A 22,523-nucleotide genomic window follows, 5' to 3' on the forward strand; every position below is an offset into this window, starting at 1 on the left:
GGGCTCAAACCCACAAACCGTGAGATCATGATCTGAGCCAAAGTTGGACACTTAATTGACTGAGCCACTCAGGTGCCCCAGGAGAGAGGAGATTTAGACACAACTTACCAGTATATGGGAGTAAATCACACACCTCATAGAGGAAAGAGATACACACCAAAGGCTAGGCAATATCAAAGGGTGAGAAGAAGGGGATCAGGAATGGCTTTGTGGAAAGAGATGGCACGTGAGGTGGCCCTTGAAGGACTGTGAAAGAAGGAAGGGGGCATTCTATGGGGGAAGAAAACACATGAGCAGAGACATGGAACTAGAAAATAAAAAGCACCTTTGTAGACCAGTCAGTAGCTCAACCAGCTAGAGCTTTGGTTTTGTTGGGGAGAACAGAAAGGCACAACTCAGTGAGAATAAACCTTTAAAGATCTTTTTTTTTTTTTTTTAATTTTTTTCTTTATTTTTTTGAGAGAAAGGGAGAGCGTGAGCATGGGATGGACAGAGAGAGAGGGAGAGAGAGAAAATCCCAAGCAGGCCTCACACTCGGCACCAAGCTTGAGGCAGGGCTCATGACCTGAGCCCAAATTGAGAGTTAGACACTTAAGCAACTGAGCCACCCAGGTGTCCCCTTTAAAGATCTTTTAATCTTACCTTCCCATTTTATAGGTGAAAAAACTGACTCAAGGTCACAAAGGTGGAATTAAGAAAAACTCAAGTCTCCTAACTTCTTGCTTGCTAAGTGTTTTTTTTTTCCTCTTTACCACATGGGTTGCAGCCAGATTACTGAAAAACCTGGATTAAAGATTACATATGAAAGTGCTTTTAAAACTATTAAGTAGAGGGGATATACAGGAAATCTCTGTACCTTCTGCTCAATATTGCCATGAACCTAAAACTATTCTAAAAAATAGTCTATTAAAAAACTGTAAAGTGCTGTAAGGAAATATCATAATAATTGATTATGCCACACTAATAAATTCAAACTAAATTCAGGGGTTATAAGGAAAAAGCCTGAAAGTTTTAGAGAAGAGAAATAACAAGATCAGGCCTGTGTTTTAAGAATTGTGACCTGACTCTTTCAAACAAGGTAGGGAGGAAAAGACCTCCAATGAGGAAATAAATTAATGGTTTACTGAAATAGTCCACAAGCGGGAACAGACAGCAGAAGCGGCCATGAGACTCCCTAGAGCAGTGTTCTCAAAGTGTCGTCCTGGTAGGAGCATCAGCATCAACGGGTGGCTTATTAGACATGCAAACAGTCAGGCCCCATCCAGACCTACTGGATGAGGAACTCTGGGGGTGGGGCTCAGCAATATGTTTTAACAAGCCCTCCAGGTGATTCTGACGCATGCTTCAGTTTCAAGAACCACTGCTCTGGGGATTACAGTCAGAATTTGACAAATGACTGAAAGAGGCAGAGCTAAAACACAGGGCTTGAACAAGCAGAAGAATGATGCTACTGAAGAAAAGAAAGGAACTGGTCTGGGGAGAGATAAGGAATTTAGCTTTATGTATGTGAGGCTCGACACACCTGAAAATCCATGCAGAACTACGTGCAGTAGATAGTTTTAAATGACGAGCAGGGGAGAAAAGTCAGAACCGAAAATATAGACCACAGCAGAAGTGAGAGATGGATAAAATAACTTAGAAAGTATTAAAAAAAATGCACTGATATAAACCTTCCCGAAGTTTGGCAAATACGTCAAGAACCTTAAAAAATGTTTGTAGTTTGGGGCACCTGGGTGGCTCAGTTGGTGAAGCATCTGACTTCGGCTCAGGTCAGGATCCCACGATTTCTGAGTCGGAGCCCCGCATCAGGTTCTATACTGACAACTCAGAGCCTGGAGCCTGTTTTCGATTCTGTGTCTCCCTCTCTCCCTTTCACCCCCTCTCCCCACCCCCCCACCCCCAACTCATCTCTGTCTCTCTCTCAAAAATACCATTAAAAAATTTTTTTTTAATGTTTGTAGTGTTTGACCCAATAATAACCCACTTCTGGATTTTTATTCTAAAGATTCAGATATGCATAAAAGTAATATTCACAAAAATAAGGGCATTTAACACAGCATTGGTTCTACCTGAGAAAAACTGGAAACAGTCTAAAGCCCGCCCATAGTGGAATGAATGAATAAATTAGGACACATCCATTTGCTAGAACACAATAGAGCAATTAAAAATTATGTATTCAAATACCTAATGAATGGGAAATTATTCACACTAAAACATTAAGTGAATAAAACTGGAAGTTTTCTACATGATATAGAAATAATATAATTCTATTGCCAAAAAAACAGTATTTGTGTATACTATGTGTGTATACACAGGTAAGGATTCACATGGGTACACAGGTATATGTATAAAAATTGGAAGAAAATAGATCCAAATGTAAATAGTGGCTATCTCTGCATAGTGTTGTCACAAGTGACTTTGTTTTCTTCTTTATTCTTCTTTTTCTACATTGTCAACAAAATGAACACAAATCATTTTTATAATTTAAAACATAAAATTATGGCAAAAACAATCAGAATACAGACAGCCTAGCGCTGTGGAACAGTTGTGTTTATAGGATAAGGGGAAGAAGAGAGCATCCAAGCTCTCTTGGCTCCTTCTGAGTAGTGCGAGTGGCCAGACAGGGCCACAGGCATTCAGGATGACTGCAGGGCTGGCTGCCACACAGGGCTGTCGAGGACAGGGAGGACTGAGAAGAGGCCATGGGACTGGAAAGTCAGAAGTCAAGGCTGGTGTTTCAAAAAAGGCTGGTGTCACACACACCTTTCTTTTCTCTTTACCACCTCTCCTCTTTTCCCATCTCCCTTATGCTTCTCCATTTAGAAAAAGCAGCACGTTTGGTGACTTGGAGTCCACGCTTTCAATCCTCACCCTACCACTCACAAGTTATACAACCTTGAACAAGTTTCTTACCTCCCTAACTCTGTTTCCCCATCTGTAAAAGGAAGACTGATATTAGTACCTGCCTTCAGGGTTGTACAAGAATTCAATGGATTAATATTGTAAGTATTCAGGACAGTGCCTGACACATAGAAAGCACTCAATAAATGTTGCCTAGTATTAGTATATCTTTTATCCCTTTAAGTCTCCCTTCTCCTTCCTCCTAGGCTATCTGTGCCTAAGAGAACTGGCATTGCTTAGAGACCCATTTAGACCCACAATCCACTTAGACAAAGCTCTAAAGCCACTGATTTTCAAACCATGATCCTCAAACCACAAAGAGTCCCCAACAAAGATTTCCCATGGCCTTCATTATCTTCCCTAAAACCACAAGGCACCCATGGAAAAATCCATACCTTTCCACTCTTCTGACTGTGCATTTCTGTGTTTTTCTGCTTACTCCCTACTGCATCTTCAGTGCCTAACACAGAGCTGGGGACAGAGTCAGGGCTCAAAAAATTTTTGTTGAAAAAAATTTTTTTTGTTGAATAAATAGATAAAATACATGAAATTCTTCCTTCTCTAACTCTGGCAGACATTGATAAGGTGTACCAGAAAGCAAACCCAAAGCCCCAACCTCTCTACTTATAAGATAAAGGATTCATAGGCTCATCCTTTCTAAAACTTCAGTTTCCTCAGCTATAAACTGAGGATACAAATTTCTGTAACTATCTCATGGGGCTGCTGTGGGGATCAAATCAAACAAGATACTACATGAAAGACCACTAAAAAGAATAAAATATCATGCAGATGCCAGATATCATTATTATTATTAATTATTATTCTGAGCCTATCTGTATCAATAATGGTGACTCAGTGAAAGAGGAGGGAAGATCCTATGAAGCAATAAATGCTGACTTGAAAACTCCCCAAGAATAGGCTAAGATACATGGCATGTGAAAATCCAATTTCTGGCTCTTCCTCTATCACAGAATTAGAGGTAGTCCTAAAAATAAGTCTCTACAGCTGGCATACCTATATCCTCTTGGTAGCCTGAAAACTCTTCCACTGCCCTGCAGGTAGCACTGAAAACTAAAGTCTTTGCCACATTAAAGAGGCCATGCTATACACTGTCCTGGACTAGATGGTGCTTCCCAAACTAAAAGTACACACAGCAGGAGGCCTTAAGCCCAATGATCAGAGCTAGGAGGCAGAAATAGGGTGAATGAAGGAGGCAGAGAACCACTCACTTGGCTGGGGGCAGGGACAACATCTTGTGCATGGTGGAGGTCATTCGGTCTCTGCCCAGACTGAAGGCATCCTTAGTCAGGGACACAGCTTCCTTGGTGAGGTCCATAGTGGCATGGAGAGCCTCTTTTGTGGCATCCTTGGTCATGTGAATAGCACTTGACAATTCTCCCTCAATGTTCTTCAAGGGGATGAGCTCAGCCTGTCCATTCACAGCGGTATCCCTGCCACTTGGGGGCTTCAACACAGCCGGTGAGGTGGATGCTTGAGCTCTGCTCAGTCTCTTGGCCTGTAAGGAATCGACTGCCTCATGGCCCTTCCCTGCCTCCTGCTGTGCAAGAGAATCTGAATCCTGTAGTTCTCCATTGCTAGAGAGAGGCAATGGCCTATCCTGGGATGCATCCAGATTTTCAATGCCACTATCCTCCAGAACCTTCTCAGGGCTTGCTGGGCCCTGGTCTGAAGAGGCATCAGACTTCAGCTCCCTATCCTCTGAAGGAGACAACTCTGAATCTATGAGGCTGGTGGTATCTGAACCTGCCGAGTCAGCTTCAACAGTCCCAGGGGTAGGATGCATGAGCAGAGCCACCTCAGCACTGGGGAAGAGGACCCCAATGCAAGCTGTCTGGTCCTGCAGGGGAGACCCGGTCATGGCCTCTGTATCCTTAGTCAGTTGTTCTTGAAGACCCTGTAGCACCTCCTTCAGGCGCAGTAGAGCCAAGTACTGGTAATGGTCAAGCCTCACACGGACATGTGCAGGGGAGTGTACAAGCATGTGAACATCTGCTGCATCCTCGAGCTCAGTCAGAGGCCTTTTGTTGTCCACACTACTGCTGCCTTCTCGCAAAACATCCATGACTTCTGTAAGGCCTGACAGGCTTTTCAAATCATGTTCAGTCTTTGACCTCTGATGGGACACAGTGTCTGGGGCAAGGACCTCAGACTGGACAGGACTGCCAAAGCTAGCTGATGGTTTCAGCCTCCCTTCTGTGGCCAAAAGGAGCTTCCGTGCCTGAGCTTGCTGCCAGCGGAGGGGCAGACAGGCCCAAATGGACAAGGGAAAGGGGGCCACAAAATTCAAGGTATGGCCTTTGAAGTTCTCTGTTCCCTCAAAATCCAAGGAGATCTGGGTGAAGTGGATGGACCAGAGATCCTGGGAAGCCTTAAGCCTCTGGGGAGGGAGGGTACTGGGTTGAAGAAGGCGGGAATCCATCTGGAAAGCATGATGTAAAAAAAGCATGTGCAGAAGGCTAAAGCCACCTGGAACCTTGGGAAAGTGAACATAATTGGAATGAAAGAACTCAGCAGCCGCAAAACCTCGGAAGAGACTTTGGAGGTCTAGACAACTACAATGTGGGGCATGACGCGTATTGGTGGCAGTCATGCCTGATGCAGAAAAGACAAGGGCCTGAGGACGATGCAACCCAGCCTGCTCTCTCTTCTCCAGCGGGAAGCTCACCTTCAGAGAGAAAATGAAACCTGATTCAGAATGGACATCTGAGTAGCTCGGCAACCTATCATTGATACACATGTGAAAGACTATTTGGGGTGTGACACTGTTTTTCTTGTATCAAAGGGACAGAGCAGAACCCTGGATTATAGCCATGGGAGAAATGCAACTATGGCTGCCAACAGGGAATGAAATCCCACTCTCCCCTACCTTCAACCAGAAGGCATCTAGTCGAATATCCAAGTGTTCATCTTTCTGGCTTGAATCTTCCAGCTTGTAGATAGCTTTGAACTGCTCCAAGCTGCGGTATAAATCCAGGCAGAAGAGGTTTCCCCAGAGCAAGCTGGCAGGATCCACAGTAAATGTCAGACCATTTAACTGAATGTAGAGATTGGGACAGGGAACTGGAAAGCAGGAAAAAAAGGAATCGCCATGTACAAAGTTGCACCTTGACCCTTACTTACCAGCTAAAATTCATTTTATTATGAAGAAAGCAAAGATGCATTCTCATACAAGGGAGAGTTTGTAACAAAGGTGTTCTCAACTAACTCAAACACCTAAAATTCCAACATCAAATGAGAATATAAGCCATGGCCCCAAGGCTGGCAAATGTGAAGAGCATGAGCTAAACAGTAAGAAGTGACCAGATGAGATGCTTACCTGGAAGCTCCTGATTATCGGGGAAGTAATACTCTGTGAACTCAATATGAATGGCAGAGACCTGAGTGGGTAGGTTGTGAAGTTTGCGACTACAGGAAAGGAGTGTAGATGGCTTCTTACTTGGCTGTCCAGCTGTAGAAACCTACATAATCACACACAAGTTGCTGTTAGAATCTGTACAGCATACAGAATAGAATTTCCTCAATTTCCTGAGGTTGTATAAAGCCACTACAATCCTTCCAAAATCTGTCACAGGGAGAAGAGTGTTTTTCACACGTGTTGCAGGCATTTTCACACCTGCCTAACACCATCTGCAAGTTCATTTCTCTCAGGGGAAGGTTTGAAGTGGGGTATTCAGAGGAAACTGGGGAAATCCCAGGTCCTGATCTCAGCAGCCATGCTCAGAAAGAAACAGACCAATGTATCAATCCACTCAGAAGTGAGGGAAGCAGCCCCTGAAGTCCACGATCTTGTTCACATCTGCTGCCTGCCCCCAGTCGATGAACTGCTCGACCCCTTTCCAACCATGCCTCCCTGTGTCCTGGGCTTCTCACCTGGTGAATGTCCAAGTCATCCACCCGTATTACCATGCAGCTAGAACGTAAGCGATTCCATGCTGGAGGCCGAAAAGCAGCTTGTCGGCCCTGAGAGGGGCTTCTCTCAAGGGAGTTCTTTTGAGGACTGGAGAGAGAATCTAAGTAAAAACAAGAAGGTAGGAAAGATAATCGGGTACATTCAACTCTCATTATTAATAGAATTAAAAGTAAAAATCCTAAAATCGTTAAGGCTATAGGTAGGAAAGAGAGCTTAACACTGCCTAGCGCCTAGAAGGAACTCAAAATTCATACTCTCCTTAAGACCAACGCAACAGCCTACTGAATAAAGGAGGTAACAGCCTCTCTTCTACACTGCAGCTATTCCTGAAGACAACTAGGCCTCTGTAAAGAAAAAAAGTCACTGATATCTCTCCATGGGATGAGGTTGGGATAATTAGCTAGTCCAGTGCTTTATCTTCACTGGATATTCAAAGGTAACTAGCAAGAGACTAAGCAATGGGAGTCCTCCAGCTCTTTGTAACCTACCTGCTTTCCTCCGGAAGGGAGAGTCCAGCCCCAGGTGCCAGGGAGGTTTGAGACCCGTCTCCTCATGCCACTTCTCCATTTTACTCTGAAATTCCATCACCAGCTTCTGGGCCCACTGGCCTCGGGTCTCCATGGCCTCACAGTGCCGTACCCAATGTTTGCAGCTGTCACCTATGCAACAAAGAAGCAAGAAGATTTTAGTCCAAGACCACGATCCAACATCCCAATTTTTCCCTCCCATTGGTATAGTCACAGTTCAGAATCTGATCCTGTATCCCAATGCAGATTTCTATGGGATAAGTAAAAATCATCTAGTGAGAACAACTCAAGTTCTTCTGGATTCCATATGTGATTTTTCCCTAAGGTTCCCTAAAGACCAGCTGCTGACTGTCACCATCTTTGACCATGGACTATTAGAGAGGCTCTAAAACTACTGGAAGTAGGGGCAGAACATAGAGTCAAAAGCAAAATCTCAAGCACTGCCTCTCCTCCTACTCCTTCTTTATCACTCATAAAGAATCATTAATAGCAGACCCTGCAAGTTTCCAGAAGATGTCTTCTTCAAGAGGGCTATTCCCAGCACCTCTCTGAGCTGACATTCCTGGCACCCGCCTGCTGGGCAGTCAGGGATGAATCCAGGAATCTGTCCTCAGTACATGTGTAGCTGGGCAGCACCAGGACTGCTGCCATGCAGAACTGTCCTACCTGCCCAGTGGAAGGGGTAATAGTCAAAGGCCATCTTGCGGAAGGTAAGCTGCATTGCACCACCCATGAGTCTGTTTGCAGAGACACCTATAAAAGAAAAATAAGGATGAACAGTGGCAGAAGGAACAAAGAAGCCGAAACACCACTTTAAGTACTTAAAAATGCTCTTGAGGATCGGTTCCAAAGCCTGATTGATACACAAGTGCAATTGAAAGACCATGATGACCGGTGACTTGCAACGCTGAGGCCCTCCTCTTCTGGTTTATAAAAGTCAATAGACAAGACCCCCAAAATGTATATTACATTATTTCTGTAAATGGCTGCCAGATTTCCAGAAAGGAAAAGACATTTCAAAACTCAGGATTCATGAATTACAGTCCTAGGTCTTCCACAGATACACTCTAAAACCCTTACCCCAAGGGTAAGATTGGTTCCCCCAAACCTAGCAATGCCAGGATTGTTCTGCCTCAGCACAATACCTGGAGAGGCATAAGCCAAACTCCCCCAAAAACAGAACCCCCATTGTTTCCTTTCACATCCTGGCTTCAGAGCTAATTAAGCAATCACGTACATACAAAGTACCTGAAGCAGGCTCCAGGCTCCAAGCTGTCATTGAACACTAAAACACTGCAGTAACAAGGACATTATAAAATATGCATAGAAGATATTGTAGGTACATTGGAATTTTTAGCATTAAGTCAAATGATGTATTATGTTTACCTTGAATTTACATTTAATTCTTACTAAATGAATCAACTTTCCCTATTTCTACCTTATCTCTCCAACTATAAGAACTGTTAGCAAAGTAGTTAGAGTAGGAACTATTTCTCCTACATATCATATTATCTGACCTACCTTTCTATGTTCTACACTTCTATCCTATCTCTTATTAGGGTGAAGGGAAATACCATGGAATCCTCTAGGTGTAAGCTGATACACCTACAACCAGGAAGGTCATTTCCACCCAATCTAGATTTTACCACCCCAAGTTCTGGACTAATCACCATCCTACACTCGTGTTCCTGTTTCTCAACCTTTTTGTTTATTATCTCTAAGCCCATTTAGACATTTTTTCCCTAATTGCCCCCTTCTCCATAAAATTTTCATACCACAGGTATACTATGTATGTTTATGTACTGTATGTGTGTTGTGTTTTTTTTAGTGTTTATTTTTGAGAGAGAGAGAGAGAGAGAGAGCGAGCACGAGCAGGGAAAGGGAAGAGAGAGGGAAACATAGAATGAGAAGCAGGCTCCAGGCTCTGAGCTATCAGCACAGAGCCCAACACAGGGCTCAAACTCACAAACTGTGAGATCATGACCTGAGCCAAAGTCAGACGCTTCACCCACTGAGCCACCCAGGCACCCCTATGTCTGTGCTTTATACATAAAAAGGATAAGCATAAAGTTTACTCCTTTTATTCAGTGCAGGGTTATGAAAGACTAATTCTTTTAAATTAAAATTTAAATTTAAAAACTTAAAGCTATTAATTTTTAACAACTTTATAACTATATTTCCTGGAGGTTAAGCATCTGACTTTGGTTCAGTCATGATCTCACAGTTTGTGAGTTCAAGTTCCACATCAGGCTCCCCGCTGGCAGTGCAGAGCCTGCTTGGGATTCTCTCTCTCTCTCATCTCTTCTGCCCCTTCCCAGGTTGCATGTGCTCACTCTCTCTCAGATGAATAAACTTAGAAATAAATAAATAAGTAAATAAATAAATAAATAACTGTATTTCCTGCAAACCCTGTAATGAAATGTATTTCTTATATAACTCATTATGTATCAAATTATATATGCAAATTAGCAATTTACAGAAACACATAAGAGCAATATAATCAAACTTTTAATTATTCAAAAGTATTTTTAGAAGATGGTGGAACAGCATGGAAGTTTTTTGTGTCTCGCATTCATGACATACAGCTAGACCAAGACTAAACCATCCTGCACACCTAGAAAACTGATTTGAGATTTAACACAACAATCTGCACAACCTGAACCACAGAATTCAGCAGCAGGTCCATCTATTCAATTTTTTTTTTTTCACTTCTTTTCTTTTTCTTGAATACAGAAAAAGTTGTTTTATTTTCAATTTTTATTAAAAATATTTCTTTTTTTTTACTGTATTTTTCACTTCTGTGTAAATTTTTTCAAATTCTATTTTACTTCCATCATTTTATTTTAGTCTACTTCAGTGTATTCACTTTTTCAAATTTTCAAATGGTTTCCTTTTTTTTCTCTTTTTTGTTTCTTTTTCTTGAATACAGAAAGAGAAAAAATTCATTTTGATTTTTAATTTTTATCAAAAGTATTTTTAGCAAAACAAAGGAAAATTTAAATAAATTTCTTAAAATTAACGTCAGTGAACTTTTTTTTTTAAAGTAAGCTCAAGTAAGCTTTATGACCAACATGGAGCTTGAACTCAAAACTCTGAGATCAAGAATCATATGTTCTACCTACTGAGCCAGCCAGGCACTCCTTAGCAAATTTAACTTTTAACTTTTGCTTGATACAAGAAGATAACTTTTAGCTTAACTAGCTGCTAGGTATTCATTCAGACTGAGTCAATATTTTTTCTTTTCAGCACTTAATTCATGATTTGCTGAATAACCTGCAGAATTAAATAATAAAATATAGGGGTGTATGGGTGGCTCAGTCAGTTGATTTCGGCTCAGGTCATGCATGATCTCACAGTTCGTGGGTTTGAGTCCCGCATCAGGCTCTGTGCTGACAGCATGGTGCCTACTTGGGATTCTCTCTCTCCTTCTCTCTGTCCCTCCCTGCTTGCTCTCTATCTCTCTCTCTCCTCAAAAATAAATAAATATAAGGGGCACCTGGGTGGCTCAGTCAGTTAAGCGGCCGACTTCAACTCAGGTCATGATCTCGCGGTCCCTGAGTTCCAGCCCGGCGTCGGGCTCTGTGCTGACATCTCAGAGCCTGGAGCCTGCTCTGGGTTCTGTGTCTCCCTCTCTCTGACCCTCCCCTGTTCATGCTCTGTCTCTCTCTGTCTCAAAAATAAATAAAGGTTAAATAAATAAATAAATAAATAAATAAATAAATAAATATTTAAAATAATAATAATTTTAAAATATAGACTTTTTATTTAATTCCTTTTTTAACGTTTTTTTGTTAATTTTTGAGAGAAAGGGACAGAGAGCGAGTGGGGGAGGGGCAGAAAGAGAGGGAGACACAGAATCTGAAGCAGGCTCCAGGCTCCAAGCCATCAGCACAGAGCCCCATGCAGGACTCAAACCCATGAACTGCGAGATCATGACCTGAGCTGAAGTCGGTCACTTAACCGACTAAGCCACCCAGGCGCCCCTATTTAATTCTTAAAGTTCAAACCACAAAAGCACTAAGGCTCAAACAGAAACAACACTGACAAGTCAGCCAACCGGCATGTGCGGGCCACCTCTTACCATATGACTTTGAGATTAAGCAATCAGTTGGGAGAAAGACCTCTAATCACAGCCATCTATTCACCATAGTTTTTAGCAGTGATCTTCCATATTTTGTGTATCTTCCATGAACTCAGTGTCAGTGCTCCTCATGTGATATCCAAGAAAACCCAAAGAAAGAAATTAAATACCAAGGACTAAAGTTTTGTCATGTAGGGATTAAGCTTTAGAAGGGTACAAACCAGTGTTATAGCTAAAATTTTTTTTCACCCCCACACTTCATCAAGGAACCAATTTTTAATGTCTAGAATAGGCAAAAATCAAGACAGAAAGTACATCAGTGGTTGCTTAGAGTTGCAAAATGGGAAGAGACAGCTAATGGGTACATGATTTCTTTCAGGGAGGACAAAAATGTTCTACAATTAGACTGTAGTGATGATGATTATACAACCCTATAAATATACTAAAACCCCCTAAGTTGTATATTCTAAATGGGCAAATTGTATGGTATGTGAATTAGATCTCAATAAAGCTGCTTAAAAGGAAAGAGTCAATTTTCATCTGCTGCTGGCTGATACCATCCCTGTTAAAAATGCATGCCCAAGGCACTGGAGGGAGAGGGTTTCATGGCAATGCTCCCTCCAATGGAGTTATTCAGACCTAAAAGAACAATAAACTACATAGACTGAGCATATTAAAATAGGGTCTAGAATTGAAATCAAAATCAAATATAATTAGCAGTCACCAACATATTTAATTATAAATACATAATCAGATATGGGACATAAATGGTAAATAGTGTCCATAAATGACTAAAGTTCTCCAATGAGCTGTGGGATGAGGAAAGCTTGGCCTTAAGAGAGATAAAGAAAGAAAGTTTTTGGCTCACAGGCCTCATCCAGATGAAAAAGAGTTAAAAAGAAGCAAGTAAGGAGTGCCTGGGTGGCTCAGTCAACTGAGCTTCCTATTTCAGCTCAGGTCATGATCTCATGGCTCATGAGTTCAAGCCCCACACTGGGCTCACTGTTGCCAGCCTGTCAGCGCAGAGCCCACTTCAGATCCTCTGTTCCCCTCTCTCTACCCCTCCCCTGCTTGTGCTCTCCCCAAAATAAAAATAAAATAAAATAAAATAAAATAAAATAAAATAAAATAAAATAAAAAGCGGTGACACTCTTTTCTCCATCAACCACTAACCTCTTCTCTGAATTTTTTTAATGTTTATTTATTTTGAGAGAGAGAGAGAGAGAGAGCGAGAGAGAGAGAGGGACAGAGTGGAGTGGGGGAGGGGCAGAGAGAGAGGGAGACACAGAATCTGAAGCAGGCTTCAGGCTCTGAGCTGTCAGCACAGAGCCTGATGTGGGGCTCAAACCCATGAACTGTGAGATCATGACCTGAGCTGAAGTTGGACTCTCAACCAACTGAGCCACTCAGGTGCCCTGCTTTTGTGAATTTTAAGAGATAGTGCTGCCCCACCTCAAGCCAAGGTGTCCCCAAGGACCCACCCAGTTTCCAATAATTTCACCTTTAATGCCACGGAATAGGTAAGTGTGTTACTCAAGGGCCCAACATCCCAGGCTATCATGTCCCTTAATGAGAAAAGAAGGTAGATGTAGCAAGGAGCCTCTAGAGCAGCACTGTCCAAAAGAATTTTCTGTGATGATGAATATCTTCTATGGTCTGTAGATTACACTGAGTACTTAAAATGTGGGTGGTGCAAATTAGGGGCTGATTTTTTCATTTTATTTTATTTTAATTTTAACAGACACACGTGGCTATTGACTACCATACTAGACAGAGAGTTTGAAAACAATGCTATCCAACAGAAATATAACATGAGCCATAAAAATAATTTTAAATTTTCTAGTAGCCACATGTAAAACAGTTTTTTAAAAAGGTGAAATTAATTTTAACAATACATACAACTTAAACCAATATAATCAATATATTATCATCTCAACATATAACCAATATGAAAATAATTATCAAGGTATTCTATACTCTTTTATTCTACTACATCTTCAAAATCCCATGTGGAAATTACACTTGCAACCAATCTCAATTTGGATCAGCCAACAGTAGTCATATGTGGCTGCATATTAGACAGAACAATTCCAGAGAACTTTAGAATGCTTTCTGTGCCACCTAGTTCTCCCTTCCCTTTTCCCCCCAGATCCCAGGAGAAGAGTCAAATTCACAAGAGCTGTTCCTTATTCCTTTACAGAGTCATACATCACACCTGGGTATGGCAGGTTGGAAGTTTTCTCCCTATCTAAAACTATCTCATACAAAAAGTTCTTAAATTCGAGAAAATATATTAATTTAGCTAAATAAATAAATAAATAAATAAATAAATAAATAAGGACTGCAAGGGAGGGTAGTCATTTACATCTTAGTGTGGGTTATGGGACCTTGTCACATGAAGACGACAGTGCTAAATACTCCTCATCAAGCAAAAGGGTCAAATTCTCAATAATACACTCTTAATAAAGACCTATGAAAAGATCCAAGACAAAACAAGAGGAAAAAACCCAAAGCCTTTATAGTAACACTTGGAAGAAACAACCAAACAAAACAATAATCGTTTTAGCAAAGAACTTCCAAAATAAGTGGGTGGCTAACCAGTGAGCAATTTATTTCTTGTGGTCGCAAAAGCAATCTTTATGTTGTCACTGCTCCTCTCAGCTCTCTCAGAGTGGGAGTAGACAGGGACTGAAGTCACTTCAACACCACAGAACAGCAAAGCAAGAAAGATAATGCTGCTTGGTGCCCCAGGAAGAAAAGGTAAATTCCCCCAAGGAAACTGAGTCTAGGGGTCATTAAAGAGGCAAACATGAACCTTCAGAAAGGATACAGCAGCACAAGAAAAATCTACCATATGAGAGCATCTAAAGCCAAGAGCTGGTGCAAAGGGGAGTATAAAGGAAATACAGACAGAGTATTAAAGGAAGAGGCAGCAAAGGAATAATAATACTGAGCATGTGCCTATAATTAAGGTCTTCCAATTCAGTATATTATTTCATTTGAGCCTGACAACAACCAATGAGGTAAACGAGTAAGATATGATTCAACTCAAGTTCACAAATGATGAAACTCAAAGAGGTTAAGCAAGAGGCTAAGTGATTTCCCCAAGACTCATGAAGACAAAATGAGTCAATTCCTTTTTCATTTTGAATAAAACATATATGTGTATGTAATACCAATGGCCCTAATGAATGTAAAAGCATGACAAGAATACAACATAACCTCTCTGCTTGGGAAGAGGGCATTTACACATAAAAATTATTTAAATTGACTCAAAAATCTGAAAATTCTGGGGTTTCCTATACTTGAATTTTCTTTCCTAATAGCTTCTATCAGTGGTCAGCATTGGCCAAGGTACACTGGGGAGAAAAGAAAGTGTACAATGCTTGAGCTCTACCCTTGAAGATTCTGACTTAGGGAGGTCTAGGAATAGCATGGCACCTGTATTTTATTAAGTATTGCAGGTGGTCCTGCTGCCTTAAGGCTAAAGAGTACTACCTCACACCAACAAAAACAGAGATGCCACAGAGGCTGAGGCTCAAGGAATGCCCTGATTAAGGGAAGCCAACCAAAGTACTCCATGGCATCTTGAAAAGAGCCTTCCATCCCGAAGCTTTGTCCAGAGCTGAAGGCAGTGATGGACCACCCAGCCCAGGCTCAGGCCAAACAGGGTACCTGGCTCCCGAGACTGGCTATCGTCACAAATGTGCAGGTCCAGGCGGGAGATGAGCAGATGGTAGGAGGACTCTTTCACATCAAATTTCTCAAAGTACTGGCTGAGGCGGCTGCTGCTGCTGTTGCTGCTGCCTTGGCTGGCACCAAACGCCTGGGCCCAGGACTGCTGGGCACTGGGAGCAGGTGGAGTGATCTATATGTGACAGAGAGAAAAACAAGAAGTCCAAACCCAGGCAGGCTTCTCACAGGCTTTCTTAAGCTTTATTTCAGTCTGAAGAAAACCACATTTTAGCAAGATGACTCTTCCCTTTCATAAGTGTTCACCTGGTAGCTCACGTAGGTCTGTCCCACCTAAATAACCCAAACTGCAAAAAGCCTAATTATAATTAGTGTAGTAATTGTCAGAGTTCTGTTCTGAGTTTGAATTGCCCCCCAAGCTTTGACCCCCCCCAGGACTTAGCTCACTGATGCCAAAACACCTCCTACAGCAAGTCTTTCTTAAATGACCCCCTTCAGTCTGTGTAGTTAGATGCCTCTTCTTTGTGCTCTCATGGCACAATGTCTACCTTTATACACATCATGTTGTAATAGCTTGTTGACAGTAAGTATTTTAAGACAGTGAAAGCTCCAAGGACAAAAACAAGAAGTTTATTATACTCTCCCTTTCCAGTGGCCAGCACTATGTAATAAGCTAACACACGGGAGGCACCCAATGAACAGAATAAATAAATAAATCAGACACACAAACAAAACCTATGCACATCTAGAAGTAAATGAAAAATGCTCCAAATAAGCCTAATAAAGTCTAGACTCTACCTATGTTGATATGAATTAGGTCTGGCCTACCATCTCCCTAGCCCCACGCCTCTAACCTGTACAGGTTCAGGGGCCAGGCTCTTCCTCTGCTGGGCTGACTTCTCCATGGCCTCACTCAGCGACTCCGCATACTTCATCATAGCCTTGAGCTGTGAGTCAGTCAGCACCCAGAGCAGATCATCCAACAGGAACATCAGCTTGGAGGCTACCACATTGCAGTCTTTGGTCTGAAGGAGCCACACAGAACATGAAGTTCAACATCTTGTATTATTCCAACTCAAAGTGACTCTTGCCCAGTTAATTTCAGAAATGGCTTTTAATCCCCAGAACATGAAAGGAAAGCAACAACCACTGTGGAGAGTCCATTTCTTACAAAGCTACTGATGTTTTCTGCAATTAACAAGAAGCAGGAAAAGTGAACTGCTAGGTGCCTAGGTCCATGTCCCTGTATATGGGTAAAAACTGTGGTTTCCAAAATACAGATGACAAGGAGGTGGAAATGTTCACAGAAATGTTCTGTGCAACACTAAATTACAGGCCTGTCCTTTTCAATTGTCATTCCTAGAGCCAGTAACATTCCAAGAGAGAATACCAACTCCCAGGATGTGTAGGAGAATAAAAGATGGAAGTTTTCATGAGGGCAGAAAATATACTCACTCTTCTTTTGAGGGCTATTTGGATCCTGCCTTGGTTGGTAATAAGCCTCAATGGAGTGGTGACTGGATCCTGATCACCATTGTCAGTAGCATCTGCCTCAATTCGAAGTGTTTGCCAAGTTATTTCCTTAAATGTTAAAACCTGGAAGGAGAGAGAGTAAACTCCCTTAATTCTGTGGGTGAAATTAACCAAGAGGCAGGAAGTCCAAGGGGGAAAAGACTGGCAAAGCAGAAACCCCCACCATTCTCGGTTGGGATCCCACCAATAGAATGCAGAGATCCTTAAGTGAGGAAAGGATGCAGCAGTAACACTGGACAGAAGGGCTTCTTGGGTTCACAGGAATAAGGGCAATATCTGAGGAAATCCCCAAAGCACGAACAGTATCCTTTAAAAAGAGGTCCTATTCTGGATCTCCCCATTCTCTTCTCTTGCAATACTAGGGTTGTCACCTCTCCTCGGCGGGGGTCAGTGATGCGGGTGAGGCGGAGGTCACTCTGCTGCCAGTTGGGGTTGACACTGTAGCCCTGGAGCTGCCACAATTCAAAAGAAGCGTGGAAGGCCTTGGAGTGAATCTTGATGGTGATGGAATTGACAATGATGAACATTCCCTCCACCACCTTCTCGGCAAAGCCATACTCACTACAACAAATGAGGCAGACCAATGTTCAGAATCATGTGAGAGTCTGTGCATACTCTGTGCTGGAAGACATCAGACAAGATTATTAACAGTGTCTCTCTTTGGGTGCTAGAACTGTGGATGGTTTCTTTCTTTATTTCTCTTTTCATATATATATATATATATATATATATATATATATATATATAAATTTGAGAGAGGCAGAGACAGTGTGAGTGGGGGGAGGGGCAGAAAGAGAGGGAAAGAGAGAATCCCAAGCAGGCTGTGTACTGTCAGTGCAGAGCCCGGCTCAGGGCTTGAACTCACGAAACTGTGAGATCATGACCTGAGCTGAAACCAAGAGTTGGACACTTAACCGACTGAGCCGCCCAGGTGCCCCTATACTTATAGCTTTTAAATTTTGAAACTTTTATATGATGCAGTACTTTTTTAATGAGATTTTTTGAGGAGTGAAATAAAAGAAAAAGAGTGGACCTGGAAATAAACTCCATTCTGTTAGAAAGAATAAATGTGAAAATATTTTTATAGCCTACAAACTACATGAATTTGAATGCTGTGTGTGAGGGGAGGTATAACTATGGAAAGAAAACACTAGGTTTCTATAAAATATTCAAAGGCCCAGCAGACTGCAAAGGTAGTGGAAATGGGAAGAAGTACAATCATATGAACAAGAGGTCAAAAGCAATCCCAACTCTACCCTGCCAAATATAATCCAAAGAGCACAGCTAGATGTACTTCCACAGTGAAATGGCAAAGAGAGGGATGAAGGCAATCTTACAGTCCTTCTGGATGTAGAAAACACACATACTCTTGACATGTAAATGAAATCAGTTTTCATTACAAGAGATAAAAGGAAGGCCTAGAAATTATAAACTTGAAAAATATTTTTTTTCAATTTATATCACAAAGGGCTAACATCTGTAATATATAAGGGGCTTCAAGAAACTGAAAAGAAAAAGGCTGACAGGCCAATAAGAATGGGTCAGAGTATGGACATTTCACAGAGAAATAAGTGCAAATGATATTAAACATTAAACATTATAAGTAATTTTATCATCCTCAATGGGGAAAAACTGAGAGCTTTCCCCCTAAGGTCAGGGACAAGACAGGGATGTCTACTCTTACCACTGTTATTCAACATAGTATTGGAAATCTTAGCTTCTGCAGTCAGACAACACAAAGAAATAAAAGGCATCCAATTTGGCCAGGAGGAGGTCAAACTTTCACTCTTTGCAGATGACATGATACTCTATATGGAAAACCCAAAAGAGTCCACCAAAAAACTGCTAGAACTGATTCATGAATCCAGCAAAGTTGCAGGATATAAAATCAACACACAGAAATTGGCTGCATTCCTATTCACCAACAGTGAAGCAACAGAAAGAGAAATCAAGGAATTGATCCCATTTACAATTGCACCAAAAACCATAAAATACCTAGGAATAAATTTAACCAAAGAGGTCAAAAATCTATACACTGAAAACTATAGAAAGCTTACGAAAGAAATTGAAGAAGACACAAAATAAATGGAAAAAGATTCCATGCTCCTGGATAGGAGGAACAAAATATTGTTAAAATGTTGATACTACCCAAAGCACTCTACATATTTAATGCAATCCCTATCGAAATACCTCCAGCATTCTTCACAGAGCTAGAACAAACAGTACTAAAATTTGTATGGAAACAGAAAAGACCCTGAATAGCCAAAGCAATCTTGAAAAAAGAAAACCAAAGCAGGAGGCATCACAATCCCAGACTTCAAGCTATACTACAAAGCTGTAATCATCAAGACAGTATGGTACTGGCACAAGAACAGACACTCAGATCAATGGAACAGAATAGAGAACCCAGAAATGGACGCACAAACGTATGGCAACTAATCTTTGACAAAGCAGGAAAGAATATCCAATGGAATAAAGACAGTCTCTTCAGCAAGTGGTGCTGAGAAAACTGGACAGCAACATGCAGAAGAATGAACCTGGAACCACTTTCTTGCACCATACACAAAAATAAACTCAAAATGAATGAAAAACCTAAATGTAAGACAGGAAGCCATCAAAATCCTCCAGGAGAAAGCAGGCAAAAACCTCTGTGATCTTGCCCGCAGCAACTTCTTACTCAACACGTCTCTGGAGGCAAGGGAAACAAAAGCAAAAATGAACTACTGGGACCTCATCAAAATAAAAAGCTTCTGCACAATGAAGGAAACAATCAGCAAAACTAAAAGGCCACCGACAGAATGGGAGAAGATATTTGCAAACAACATATCAGATAAAGGTTTAGTATCCAAAATCTATAAAGAACTTACCAAACTCAACACCCAAAAAACAAATAACCCAGTGAAGAAATGGGCAAAAGACATGAATAGACACATCTCCAAAGAAGACATCCAGATGGCCAACCGACACATGAAAAAATGCTCAACATCACTCATCATCAGGGAAATAGAAATCAAGACCACAATGAGATACCACCTTATGCCTATAATAACTTCTAGGCCTTCCTTTTATCTCTTAAAATGAAAACTCGAGCAACAACAGATGTTGGTGAGGATGTGGAGAAAGAGCATCTCTTTTGCATTATTGGTGGGAATGCAAGCTGATGCAGCCACTCTGGAAAACAGTATGGAGGGCCCTCAAAAAATTAAAAATAAAAGTACCCTACAACCCATCAATTGCATACTAGGTATTTATCCAAGGGATACAGGTGTGCTGTTTCAAAGGGACATATGCACCCCAATGTTTATAGCAGCACTATCAACAATAGCCCAAAGAGCCCAAATGTCCATCAATGGATGAATGGATAAAGATGATGTGGTGTGTATATATATGTATGTGTATATATATATATATATATATATATATATATATATACACACACACACACATATATACATACATACATACATACATACAATGGAGTATTACTCAGCAATGAAAAAAGAATGAAATCTTGCCATTTGCAGCTACATGGATGGAACTGGAGGGTATTATGCTACGTGAAATTAGTCAGAGAAAGACAAAAATCATATGACCTCACTCATATGAGGACTTTAAGACACACAACAGATGAACATAAGGCAAGGGAAACAAAAATAATATAAAAACAGGGAGGGGGCCAAAACATAAGAGACTTAAATATGGAGAACAAACAGAGGGCTACTGGAGGGGTTGTGGGAGGGGGGATGGGCTAAATGGGTAAGGGGCACTAAGGAATCTACTCTTGAAATCATTTTGCACTATATGCTAACTAATTTGGATGTGAATTTTTAAAAATAAAAAAAAACATTGAGTAATTCAACCTCATTCATAAATCAAAACTATAATGAGAGACCCTTAATTTATAACAGAGGTGAGAGTGCAGTAGGGAAAAGATGGTCTTTCAATAACAATGCACTGTCAATTTGAAGATATCAACAGAGAAAAAATAATACTGACCCCTATCAAACATCAAACAAAAAAAAAATAATCAGTTTAAAGGTCAAACAATAAAAGTTTTAGAAGAAAGCAAAGAATATCTTCAAGCCGTAGGACAGGAAAAGAGCCCTTAAAAAGACACAAAAAGGGAAAAATTGATACTGGACTACATTAGAATTAATAATTTCTGTTCAACAAAAAAACAACATTAAGGTTGATATTGTGGGGCACCTGTTGGTTGAGCGTCTGACTCTTGAGTTTGGCTCAGGCCATGATCCCAAGATCATGGGATCGTGCCCCAAACTGGGCTCTGCACTGAGCAGGGAGGCTGCTTAGGATTCTCCCTCCCTCTTTCTGCCCCTCTCCCTGGCTCATGCTCTCTCTCTCTCTCTCTCTCTCTCTTAAAAAAAAAAAAAAAAAAAAAGTGATAGTGATGTTCAACATCACTCATCAGGGAAATGCAAATCAAAAACGACAATGAGATATCACCTCACATCTGTCAGAATGGTTAGTATCAAAATAACAAGAAACAAGGAATTTTGCCAAAGATGTGGAGAAAAGGGAACCTTTGTGCACTGTCGGTGGGAATGGCAATTTGGTGCAGCCCCTGTGGAAAACAGTATGGAGGCTCCTCAAAAAAACTAAAAGTAGAAGTATCAATCTCAAGAAGCAAGAAAAGTCTCGAATACACAACCCAACCTTACACCTAAAAGAGCTAGAAAAGGAACAATAAATAAAGCCTAACATCAGCACAAGGGAAATAATAAATTATAGCAGAAATAAATGATATAGGAACAAGCAAACAACCACAAAAATAAACAGAACAGATCAAGAAACTAAGCGCTGGTTCTTTGAAAGAATTAAAATTGATAATCCCCTAGCTAAACTTCTCAAAAAGAAAAAAGAAAGGACACAAATAAATAAAATCACCAATGAGGGAGGAGAGATCAAAACCAACACCACAGAAATATAAACAATTATTAGAGAATATTATGACAAATTATATGCCAACAAACTGGGAAACCTGGAAGAAACGGACAAATTCCTAGAAACTCACACACTACCTGTTTTCTGAAACAGAAAGAAAGAAAATTTGAACAGGCAAAGAAACGGCATCAGTAATCAAAAATACCCCAACAAATGAAAGTCCAGGTCCAGATAGCTTCCCAGGGAATTTCTACCAAACATTTAAAGAAGAGTTAATACCTATTCTTCTCAAACCATTCCAAAAAATAGAAATAAAAGGAAAACTTTCAAACTCATTCTATGAGGCCAGCATCACCTTGATTTCAAAACCAGACAAAGACCCCACAAAAAGGAGACTTATAGGCCAATATCCCTGCTGAACATGGATGCAAAAATTCTCAACAAGATACTAGCAAATTGAATCTAATAGTACATTAAATAATTATTCACCACAATCAAATGGGATCTATCCCTGGGCTGCAGGGGTGGTACAATATTTGTAGATCAATTGACGTGCTATACCACATTAATAAAAGAAAGGATAAGAACCATACCATCCTCTCAATGGATGCAGAGAAAGCATTTGACAAAATACAGCATCCATTCTTGATAAAAACCCTCAACAAAGTATGAGATGGAACATACCTCAACATTGTAAAGGCCATGTATGAAAGACCCACAGCTAATATCATCCTCAACTGGGAAAAACCGAGAACTTTTCTCCTAAGGTCAGAAACATGACAGGGATGTCCACCCTCACCATAGTTATTTAACATAGTACAAGAGGTCTCAGCCTCAGCGATTAGACAACAAAAAGAAAAAAAAAGCATCCAAATCAGCAAAGAAGAAGTAGAACTAATACATGACTTCAGCAAAGTTGCAGGATATAAAATCAATGTACAGAAACCTGGCATTT

General features: G+C 40.9%; 1 protein-coding gene across 1 annotated transcript in view; it reads right to left on the reverse strand.

Moving 5' to 3' along the window:
* The window catches only part of BLTP3A (bridge-like lipid transfer protein family member 3A), a 70,356-nt gene that overhangs the window by 11,346 nt on the left and 36,487 nt on the right, over positions 1-22,523 (reverse strand). The window contains exons 5-14 of the mRNA XM_027057942.2: positions 17,038-17,227; positions 16,589-16,729; positions 15,988-16,158; positions 15,116-15,308; positions 8,026-8,112; positions 7,321-7,491; positions 6,793-6,932; positions 6,239-6,380; positions 5,789-5,982; positions 4,131-5,587 (exon numbers count right to left, since the gene is read on the reverse strand). Coding sequence (XP_026913743.2) covers positions 4,131-5,587; positions 5,789-5,982; positions 6,239-6,380; positions 6,793-6,932; positions 7,321-7,491; positions 8,026-8,112; positions 15,116-15,308; positions 15,988-16,158; positions 16,589-16,729; positions 17,038-17,227 — 2,886 coding nt within the window. The remainder of the gene's footprint in view (positions 1-4,130; positions 5,588-5,788; positions 5,983-6,238; positions 6,381-6,792; positions 6,933-7,320; positions 7,492-8,025; positions 8,113-15,115; positions 15,309-15,987; positions 16,159-16,588; positions 16,730-17,037; positions 17,228-22,523) is intronic.

Source organism: Acinonyx jubatus, chromosome B2 (assembly GCF_027475565.1).
Source record: "Acinonyx jubatus isolate Ajub_Pintada_27869175 chromosome B2, VMU_Ajub_asm_v1.0, whole genome shotgun sequence".
Lineage (NCBI taxonomy): Eukaryota > Metazoa > Chordata > Mammalia > Carnivora > Felidae > Acinonyx > Acinonyx jubatus.